The following is an 11,436-nucleotide window of genomic DNA, read 5'->3' on the forward strand; positions in this document are numbered from 1 at the left end:
GTAAATGACCTTGATCGATAGGTCTCCGTTAGGTCCTTTAAGGTCCCACAATTTTTTCGTTAGGTCCCCTTTAGTTTTTTTATATATAATTTTTTTTAATTTTGGTTATAAAAAATTACAATTATTACATTAATTATTAAAGTGTAATTTTTTATACCCAAAATTAAAATAAAAAATGAATGCGTGTACTAGAGTACACACGTAAGAAGTGAAACTTCTTTATGACCTTAAAAATGTCACGAGTATGGCGTAACGCAAAAATGTCACGCGTACGGCGTAACGCAAAAATGTCACGCGTACGGTGTAACGCAAAAATGTTACACTAAATTTTTGTCCACCCCCGATAAAGAAGTTTCACTTCAAAAAAATTATATATAAAAAACTTAAGGGGACCTAACGAAAAAATTGTGGGACCTTATAGGACCTAACGGAGACCTATCGATTAAGGTCATTTTTGACCCAAAATTCTATTTTGCTAACCTAGATAAAATAAGCCTATGACACTATAACTTCTTGATATTATACCATATCAAATTCACACCTCATTTTGATAAAAAAAAATGATATTATTAAAAGAAAAATCTCTTTGGTTACATGGTACACTAATTGGATTTTAAATTATTTCGTTTCATTATAATATGTATAAAATCACAAATACTTTAAATGAGATTTTATTTGAACGTGTAGTATGAGTTATTCAAATAAGCCAATGAGCATTCAACGCGTTCAATTCTTGACTCTTGTTGTTCTAGTGCTTGTCACATTCACATGACGTTTAAATAACTGTGAGCATTGCTGTGAGCTTATGTTGTCTGTGGTAACCAGATGAAATGTGTGGTCGATGTCTTTGAGTTTTGATCTGTATTCTGTGGTACATTCGAACTTGGGAGTAATACACAAAAGTCAGCTGAACTACAAATTGCGACGATAAGCGTGCTATTTCGTATTTATTTTTAAAACAGTAAAAACAACATAATGGCTACGGGTGTAAAACCTCGTGATGAAGACTCTAAACTAACTCGGGCTGATTTAGAAGTAATACAGGATGCTATGAAGAATAAGAAATTTCGAGATTTACTGGGTGAATATTGTGAAGAGATACGTGACCCGGCAAATCAAGCCGTGTATCAGAAAGAAATGACCCAACTTGAAAAGGAGCGTGGCTACGACGTTACTTTTATCAATCCAAAGGGCGGTTATGTTATTAAGACCAGTGTAGCGGGCGATAGGAAAGCATTTATTAATATCTGCAGTAATGAAAATGTAGAGAAGCCGTCGTGCAAGGTTCACGAAGAAAATGGGCAAAAAGGTATGAGCTGGCAGATACCATACTCAATAATACCTCCTCGGGAAGACTACAATTCCAAAAAAGAAAGGTGTATCATATATGATGTGGTATTTCATCCCGATACCTTACGTATGGCTCAGGTAAATAAGCGTTTTCGTGACCTAGTAAATAAGACGGCTTTTGATGGACTCCAAAAAACATATGATATTCATTTAGATCAAAATAATATTCGGTTTCCCAAATCTTACTACAAAGGTATGTCTGTTCCTGCTGTTATAAGAAAAGAAGATCCTGATTTTAAACCACAAGATGAAGATGAAAATCCCAGTACTGACCCTGATATATTAGAAAAGCTGTATCCACAACATATTTACCATCAAAATAATAAACCCAGTGAAACTACTGATTTGAATACCAATCAAACTAAAAGAAAATCTAAGAAAATTGATTTTACACATACCAGTAAAAATGGTTATACTGTCCCAAAATATACAATTAAACAACAAAAGGATGTTGATTTCCAAGATTATACATTTAGTAAAGACAGTAAACAATATTGTGCTATCCCTAGTCAAATTGTTGTGGAAATAAATCTCCCATTACTGTCATCTACTAAGGATTGCATTTTAGATGTTCAAGAAAAAAAATTAACTCTGTCTTCTGAGAAACCAGCAAAGTATAAACTTGACATTCAACTTCCCTATCCTGTGGATGATGAAAGGGTTAATGCTAAATTTGATAAAACAAAACATTTGTTGATTGTATCTCTGCCAGTAGTAAGAAGGACTTTGTATTTTGAAAATAAAGGAAGTACAAAAACAGATAGTGGTGTAGAGAGTGAAGAGCTTTCTGGATCACATAGTGAAGAAGAGACAAGAGATAATTTAATTGAAGAATTGCACTCAATTTCAAATGAAGCCACAGTTCCTTCAGAAGTACACAAAGATGAACCAAATGAAGAACAATTCCTTCTACCCTCTATTGGCTATACTCTACCTGCTTATACTTTCAATGTATTAGATGATATTGTTGCTTTCACTTTTCATGTTAAAAACACTGATCCGGAATCAGTGCAGGTAAAGAATGATTCAAACAATGTGCAAATAAAGTTTTCCTCTATAGGTTCAGGCTTTGTTCCTGTACATTATGCAGCAATGCTATCATTTTCTGATGATGTCAAATTCAATGATGCTACAGGTGAAGCTTGGGACAACAATGTAATCCTACAGCTAGAAGTGGCTGGAAAAGTTCCCACTGAATTTTCTATTGGTTTAAGCCAGGACTCCATGAAAAAAGAGTATTTAGATGTCTCTATGATAAAGACTACTGCAAAGATTGATGCCAGTGAAACTTTACCAAAAATTCCAGAAGAAAAGGTAGTTCCTGTTGTTGAGGTTACCAACTTGGGAACGGAAACCAATATTCTTGTATCAACTCCTATGACCCAAGAGTCTAATGATGAAGAGAGCAAAGATAGTGAAGATGTAAAAGAAACAGAGCTTTCCTTGAGTGAGCAAAATAAAATTGAAAATGGTGCAAAAAGTATATTGGTTAAACACATCCCCATGAGAAGTTTTTCAGAGTCAAGCTATGGAGATGTTGCATCCTCCATGGATTATATAAGTTCTGATTGTATTCCAGAAGAATCAAGTTTAAAAAAGACTGTTAGGTTTAGTGACGTTATAGCAAGGCAATTTTATAGGTAAGTATTGTAATTTATTATTATTATTATATACCTACCATAAAATGTTTGTACTTTAATATTGTAAAAACAAACTCAATACAATATTTTGTTTTTATTTTAAAATTTACACCATTTAAAATAGCCCATAAAAATTTTACAGGTATAATTCATCTATAGAAGGTCAAAAAAGAAAAAATCAACGTAGGAAAAGTAAAAAGAGAAATTCAGAAAGACGTAAAAGTGAGAGCGAAGCAGAAGATGATTTGTCAAATTCTATGCAGGTGAGCTTTTTGAATTGTATTGAGAACCACCCATTAAAAATTTCTAATCAATTATTTTTATGAACATTTATTTTCGATTACCATGATTAAAAATTATGCATCTCACAATTCAGAACATTCATTATCACATCCTGTACTAATTTTCATCATGAAATATGTCTATTATGGTGATAATAAACGATATCAATAAGCTTTTAACACAGTGGAAATGTACACTTATGTTATTATTAGGAGGGATTGTCAAATTTTCCATAGTAAACATTGACTCAGTCTAGGTTTTTAGCATGTTACCATTAATTACGTAATCTATATGCTAAGCATATTTACAAAGTCATTGCCATGGTTGATTGAAAAGTTGCCAAAATTATTGAGTGAGTTTAAGATTTGAAATTTTATAAGTCCAGAATTCATGGTTTCCTTGCATTTAATTAATCAGGTTTGTTAGGGAGATTTCATCTTTATGACCCTAATGATTGATGCAATAAAAGTGTGTGTTATTTAAAAAAAAATGTCATTTCAATTTCCGGGTGTGGCATGCGAATTTTCGAAAATTTTTGAATGCAATTTTCTTTTTTTTATTTCAATTAAAGTTCACCTTGATGACCTTGATGTTATAGTCATTATTAAATATAGTATTTGGTGTATTAATCCATAATGTTTAATAAATAAATTAGATATATATATGTATGTGCAATACTATGGATTAATACACAAATCAATATTTTTAATCTAATAAAACAGTTTTTCTATTTAAATATACTATTATGTCCAAGTCCATCTGAAATTGTATTAAGCCTTAAACAAATGTGGGTTTCTTTTGCATGTAATGAACTTTCAATTATAATTTTTTGCAGTCTTCAAAACCTCGAATAAAATCAGCGCTGAAGCAACGCCGTGACAGCGGGCTGGCGGATACTTCTGATGCTGAACACGAAAACAAAAATAACATGTCTGATTTCGACACCATTTACAATTCTGCAAATGACACGGATGAAAATGGAAATGAAAATAATCCCAGTACCGAAAATCAAGACATAGATATGGCCAACGGAAATTCCCACCGTAAAAGTAAATCTTTGGAAACACCTAGAAAGGGAAAACACGAACCCATGACTTGCGAAAATATCAAGCATAACTCTAACATGTATAATCCGGACAAGTTAAACAAGGGTCAATATTCGGAAATAAAGTTTAAAAATGATCTCATATTCGATTTAGATATGTAATATTTGCCATTTATGTAGCATCTACAAAAAGGTAACATTGTTTTGTAGTGTTTAGTTTTCCTTTAATATACCAGTGGTGATTTCTTGTTTTAATTTGAAAATATTTTATCACGGCGCACAATTTGTTTATTATTTTAACAATAACAAATGTGTGTTTTTAAATATTTTACCTTCTTAGAAGTTGAATTGTGCGCTTACCTTATAGATTTTTCCATGAAATTATGTTCCTTTTCGTCACTAGTGATGTCTTGTTAATATTATTGTAGAAGTTATGACAATGGTTTATATGCAGTTTATTAATTATATTAATCAGTCGATATTAATATACCATTTTGAAATCATGAAATTGATCAGTTTTGGCTGTAAATCAATAATAATACCTTCAAAATGTGACTTGTGGGGAAATAATGTTGGTTTTTCAAAAGTGTCAATTATTTGAAATGTGTTCTTAGTTATTGTGTTCTTTTTGTAACCAGTTAAAATATTTTCATTGGTATGAGAATTCATACTTATGAATCATACTTATGATTGTAATTCAGGTCGGTTAATGATGTAAAAGCCAATAGATATGCGTATTTAATGTTTGGTGCCTAAGTTTTTATAGTGGAGTTTACTTTCTCAGTGATTGTCAAGAAATAAATAAAATAAAAGTTAAAGTCGAACACGTAAAAAATTGACCTAATAATAATATTTAGTAAATAAGATCTTAGATCATAGAATAATGTGTATTGTTAACAAAATTGTTTCAAAAATAAGTAAGTCAATGGTTTTAGGTAACATAAGTGACTAAATTTAGGAAAATGTCTGCTCAGTGATAGAATTATTCTTGTTGCATATACTTATATTTGTTTACACTTTTTATAATAATGGTATGCTCATTTTAGACAATATTAGGTACAGACTTAAATGGGAATACAAATAGTACAAATTAGTTATACAGGCACTAATTAATGATAGAAAAAAAAGGTCGGTTATAAAACATAATAATGCACATTTTTATATGGTAACCAAAATTGATAATCTCTTCAAGTTTTTAATCGTAACAGTGGTTAGATATGGTACAAATTAAAATATTGGTGTATTTTTCAATCTCAAATGCGTGTTTGGAACTGTTGTCATATAACTTGCATTTAATTTACCTTTAGTTGAGGATTTGTGTGAAAATGAGTATTAAGCCTGCTACTACATTATCATCTATGGTTATCTTATTTTTTATCTTGGTATTGTTTTCAATATTGTCACTTCCAAGCATCTATGCATTTGTGATAGTGTAATGGCGGCCTTATGAAAGTTACGTAACGATTGCTATTCGTAACTTAATATTGTGATGTTTCTAATAATAAATACAATTATGAAAATATGCATTTGTATTTCTCTTCATACTCAATAATACAGAATTATTGCTAATTTATAGCCGATCGACCGTCTCCGGTCTCCCAACTTTCATTTTTTATTAATCAAATAATAATTATTACGCTTAAGGGCTTGGTCTAGTAGTGCAAACAAATGCATCCTGTCATCCTATATGTAAATAATACAAATGTACTAAGGGAAAGTTGCTCCACTTAATTTTTAAAAATTAAATCATTCGTATAATTTAATATTCGTAATAAGTACCAAAAATGACAATTTGAAACAATTTTCGTGAAAATTACAGCGGGTGATTTTTTTATCAGTACACAAAATTTGCGAATACTTTCTATTGATATCTTCAACTTTATGTTTATACTAGCGGTCCGCCCCGGCTTCGCCCGTGGTACATATTTCACAATAAAAGGTAGCCTATGTTCTTTCTAAGGGTCTAAAGATTGTCTGTGCCAAATTTCATCAAAATCGGTCCTGTAGTTTATGCGTGAAAACCATACATACATACATACTTACATACATAATTACAAACCTTTCCTCTTTATAATATTAGTATAGATAACTGATCAACTTTTACAAAGAAATTTGGACGAAATATAAAAAAAATAAGCTTTCCATACAAAATGTATAACTCTATACATTTTTTTCGACCTAAGTTTCTTAGTGAAAGTTGTTCAGTTTAACTAATAAAACGGATAAACAAATTTTGTATTTAATAAAAAAAATGTAATGTTTGTGTTAAAAAATTATAAAATAGAAAAATACGCAAATGAAAACAAAAGATATTTATTTCTGACTAGCTTCCGCCCGCGACTCCGTCCGCGTGGATGTCAGTCTTCGCGTCTTCTACAGATTTATTATATTATGTATAATATATAGATTTATATTTATAAACCTAATAAATCTTTTGCTAGCATTCTGATGCTTTATCGGTTGCACTGGATTTATCTCTTTTTTTTCAATCGCTTGAATGATATAGGATGGGTCCTTGATGGGCATCGAATGCTGAAGTCTCGAATCAATCAATTCTGACAGTAGGCAATTTATATAAAATCTTGATAATGGTCCATCATTTTATTTTGCCTAAACGTTACATACTTTTTTATATATTCTATTTTTAACGAATGATTCACTCCAGTCCAAACAGCAAATAAGCAGACTTCTGCTTCTGCAACGTTTAGTTGTCCCTGAATTTGGAAAAAATAGTCATGATTCTTATCTATGACAAAAGTGTTATTTTTTGCATTGTATTTCAAATATTAATTAATTTTTTTTAACCGCATCTTCCGCATTCATGTCTTTTGCCGGAATTAGACATTTAACTTCTACTAGTCCCATTTTCCCTTTTTGATATGGGAGTGTATAAAGTAAATTTTTTAGATATTTCTCGTTATACTTTTAAAAAGTTATTATTGTCATTTTGCTCATTAGGTAAAGTAATTTCGATATCAGTTTTAAGTTTTTTGATACCTGCAATAATAACGTCATAATCGCCTGCACATACTTATCGATTACACCCTGTATACAATCCACCAACCACATTCATAATGTTTTCCTGTCCTCCTCTCCTTTACGCTGTTCACCGATACATTTTAAATGAGTAAATCTGCTACCACTGAAGGATGTTTCATTGTGATCAGCATATTTTCACCACTGTTGTTGATTATTTGTTTTTCATTTTTAATCAGCAATTGGGAATCATCAGTTTTGTTTTTTGCAGATTGGTGATGTACCCTAACAATACGTCGAAAAGGGAAAGCATCAACGAATTATCGTTTTCGTCCTCTTTTTTTATTCTTCGCGTCTCTGTTACTTCTGTTTGTTTAGTTCTCAACACCCACTGAATTTTCTATGTTATTGTGATCTTCCATTACATCTGAGTTTTGATGATGTGATGATAATCCATTCGTTTTAATATTGGTACTTAGAGTTGGTAGACTAAACTAGAAATGGCGGACTAAATTTGTCAGCGCGTCTGTAAGATCAGAATATAAAACCAACATCCTGTATTTAAGTTACAAAATTAATAATCAAACAACATGCCGCTACGTTGAAAATGACTAGAAGAAAAAATTAAAACACCTCGGATCAATTTTGGAGTAAACAAATCATTTTCCCCGTATGGGGATTTCCCCGGATGAACTTGGGAAGTTCAAGTTCTCAATACAAGTTTATATTATATTTCGTATTTCTCAAACGAAAAATAAACATTTTTGGAACTTCAAAAAAATTATATTATAAGAAAATTTATGAGCTTACTTTAGTTTTAAAGAAATATACACCCCTTTACTGACACCCCGTAAAATAAAGAAATTATTGCCAATCACCTTTGCAATCTATTTGGTTTCATTAACTTTATGTTCGAAGATAATTTTTTTTCTAGTAGTTACACGCGTATTTTTTTCGTTTATTTTCCATATCGAAATCAAATGTTTAAAAATACGAATATTTGCACAAAACTAAGATAAAAATAATCAATTAACAAAAATATTAAATTTAATGAAGTAGAGCAACTTTCACTTCGGTATGAAGGAAAATCGAGCGTAGAGCACACGTCAGAACGCTCCGGCCCAAGGAGCGCGACTAAAGAAATTCGCTAGGATTTTTCCTAATTATTTTAAATATTTTTTTAATATTTAAAGAATTATCAAAATTCAAAAAAAAAAATTTTTAAAGGATTAATACTCATTGGTCTTCAACCAACTCGAATAAATTAATGGAAAAAATAACTTTTAGCAGTATTTATCAATAGATTTTGTAAGGCAAAAAATGGGAAATTTAATGAATTTATAACGTTCTAATTAAGAAAATCATAAGTTTTTCGCAAATTGTATTCAGCAGTTTTTAATAACGACTATATAAGGATAATAATGCGCTGATCAGATTGTGTAAATTGTAATCGGTTGCAACGTAGTGAGTGCACAAACTTAGCTCGAAATGTCTTTGGGGGAAAGAGACTTATCTTGAAGGCCTGATTAAGGTAACATAAAGTAACTTTACAAATGTGAAAAAATTCACGCGCATTGCGTATATAACACTAATTGATAAACAAGAAAAAAAAATTCAGTTTATCATTTCATTAGCCGGGAAAAAATTGTCAAATAACTTGTTGAAAACGCAATTTTGCTAGACTGCAGCCTTAAGATAGCTTGTCCATGAAAAAGTGTTTATGGCTATAAATTAATTTTGAAAATTTCCTTTTCACCAAAAATCTATTGAGAAAATGTTTAAAGGTGAGGAATACAATTTTTATATGATTAAAAATAGTCATGATTATAAATCAAAAATATTACATGAAAAAATTGGTCTTATCTGCTTATCAAATAGGTGAAGGTCGATCTCCAATGCGCTCTCAGATTGAAATACATATATATTTTCGATACGTATACACATATGACATAATATATCTATATTTCTACACTAAAAATATACAGCTGAAAAGTTTGTACTGTGTTTGTTAGTTTGGAAGCACAAATCACAGGAACTACCTAAGTACTACCGGTCCGATTTGAAAAGTCTTATTATTAGCACTATTGTAATACTGTGTTATTAGTGTGTGATGGATGCGCATTTGGCACGTGATGCCTCAGTGCTATAGGCTATAGGTATAAAATCTACCACGAAGCCTGGCGGAGGAAAGGCGGCGAAGGCGGGCGGAGCTGGAGCGTCAGTACCCAATAGGCATAATTCGTTTTTTGTAGTTTTGAGTAGGTAGGTACTTATGCAAATACAATGAATACAATCAAGTTGTGATCTTGCAGCTTGCCTTCTATGTGAGCTTAGATTATGCTTATGTCTTTATGTATAACAATTCTTCAAATTATTCATTCTATGTTGTTCCGGTGATAATGCGGTATCGGAATAATTAATTACCATTTGTCACTTGTCATATATAACGTAACTTTAATTGGTATTGAGTAATAATAGCAGATGGCAGCACTTAGCACTTAGCAGCATTCATTGCAATACGACTCTTGAATTTATATAAGTTGTAAGTAACAAAAAATAGATGGCGCTGCTTGAAAATGTTTATGTTAATTCATTTAAAACAATTGTGATTTTGTATAAAAATAAAATCTTATGAAGGTCGTAATTATTTGTGTAATTATCTTGAATTATTTACATCAATAATAGTATTAATCGACTAGGTAGTTACGTAAATAATAAAAAAAAAACATTAAAATCGTTGGCGCCGTTTCCGAGAAACCAAATTAAGAATATGTTAAACACATTACAAACACGTAGTGCTCACTTCAAGTATGGGATAAAATTCTAATTAAAACATTAAAAATGGCACACACACTGCCTTTCTACAACGGAATTAGGACACCAATATACCTACCTAATATTTTGAGACAAAAAAAGAAAAAGATGTCAAAAAGGAAGTATACTATAACTAGATGCTGTTGCAAATTTCCTTTGATATGAAGTATTTGTATGACCTTATTTCAGTAAAGATAATGTTGTCTGAATTAAATATTATGAATAATTTTCACGCGTGCTATCTAGTTATTATAAAATATTCAATTTTCTTGACAGAAGCCATGAAAGTGTAAAAATGGGGGTAATTACAAAAAGGCAAAGAAGCCGTGAAAATAAAAGTTCTCAGTAAAATTGTTTTAATTTCCACATAGGTTCCACATTTTTATTTCATCATGGGATGCATTTGATTCAACTGATCATTTACTTTGGTTCAGCAGTTTCATTCAACACAAAAATGATTTCTATATAGTAAGGATATATATTTTGTCTATGGTATTACCTATGTATTACCTACGTTCTATTTAGAAGTTTCTTTTTATTTGTGAAGGCGCTTTAATTTTTGTAAAGCATTTTTCAATTAATATTATCCCTTTAAAGGTACTCATAATATGTAGGTAGTTTTTGGAGTGTCTCCTCAAGAGCCCTGGAAGTCCAAGAGATAGGTATTGATCATAAAAATGGCCACCTCGGGACCATTGTCTTCAGTCTTACGTAGGTACTTCATGTCTCTGTATATACCGGGTGTACCTAATCGTAAGTGTGCACAGGAAATTATTTCGTAACTATTGCAGATATCAAAAAACTTAAAACTGATATCGAAAGAACCTTACCTAGTGAGTAAAATGACACTAATAACTTTTTTAAAATAAAACGGGATGTATCCTAAAATTTTACATTATTTATTAGGTTATAGTTACATTTAATTGTTGTAAAAGAGCTCCCTAAGATACAAATATGCACTTCGATACAGTATGTGGTTATAGGCACTATAAAGTGCCTATACTATGACCTGCTAGATATTATTGAAACAATATATATTTTTTTATTTAAAAAAGCGGTTTTTGCATGCGTAGTCGATAGAGATTAGAGATATACTTTTGTATCTAATATTAAAAACAGTCTAGCCAACTTGGTTGATAGGTAGAGCGCGATCAATACTTAGATAAAACTCCCTAATGCCTATAAATGGAATGGTTAACGAGGTTATTAAACATCTGTTGAAAAATTCAAATCCTTAGTAAAAACAAATGTTAATCTAACTTGTAGGTACTACCTAGTTAGTAGTAGGAATAAAATAAATCTAATAATTGTAATTGAGCCATTTGTATT

At 30.9% G+C, this 11,436-nt stretch overlaps 1 protein-coding gene across 1 annotated transcript; it reads left to right on the forward strand.

Moving 5' to 3' along the window:
- The first annotated feature begins 835 nt into the window (after positions 1-835).
- On the forward strand, positions 836-5,837 carry Nop17l (PIH1 domain-containing protein Nop17-like). Its single transcript, XM_090105528.1, has 3 exons — positions 836-2,990; positions 3,133-3,253; positions 4,108-5,837. The coding sequence occupies exons 1-3, from the start codon at positions 976-978 to the stop codon at positions 4,477-4,479; spliced, it is 2,508 nt and encodes an 835-aa protein (XP_089961654.1). The 5' UTR covers positions 836-975; the 3' UTR covers positions 4,480-5,837.
- Positions 5,838-11,436: the final 5,599 nt, after the last annotated feature.

The sequence above is a fragment of the Colias eurytheme genome, chromosome 9, assembly GCF_061535395.1.
Source record: "Colias eurytheme isolate Ceu_HAF_F1 chromosome 9, ilColEury1 Martin Lab GWU primary, whole genome shotgun sequence".
NCBI lineage: Eukaryota > Metazoa > Arthropoda > Insecta > Lepidoptera > Pieridae > Colias > Colias eurytheme.

Coding starts and splice junctions, on each gene's coding strand:
- Nop17l (XM_090105528.1), top strand. CDS start 976: ATGGCTACGGGTGTAAAACCTCGTGATGAAGACTCTAAACTAACTCGG. Junction 2,991..3,132: donor ATAGCAAGGCAATTTTATAG/GTAAGTATTGTA, acceptor AAAATTTTACAG/GTATAATTCATCTATAGAAG. Junction 3,254..4,107: donor ATTTGTCAAATTCTATGCAG/GTGAGCTTTTTG, acceptor AATTTTTTGCAG/TCTTCAAAACCTCGAATAAA.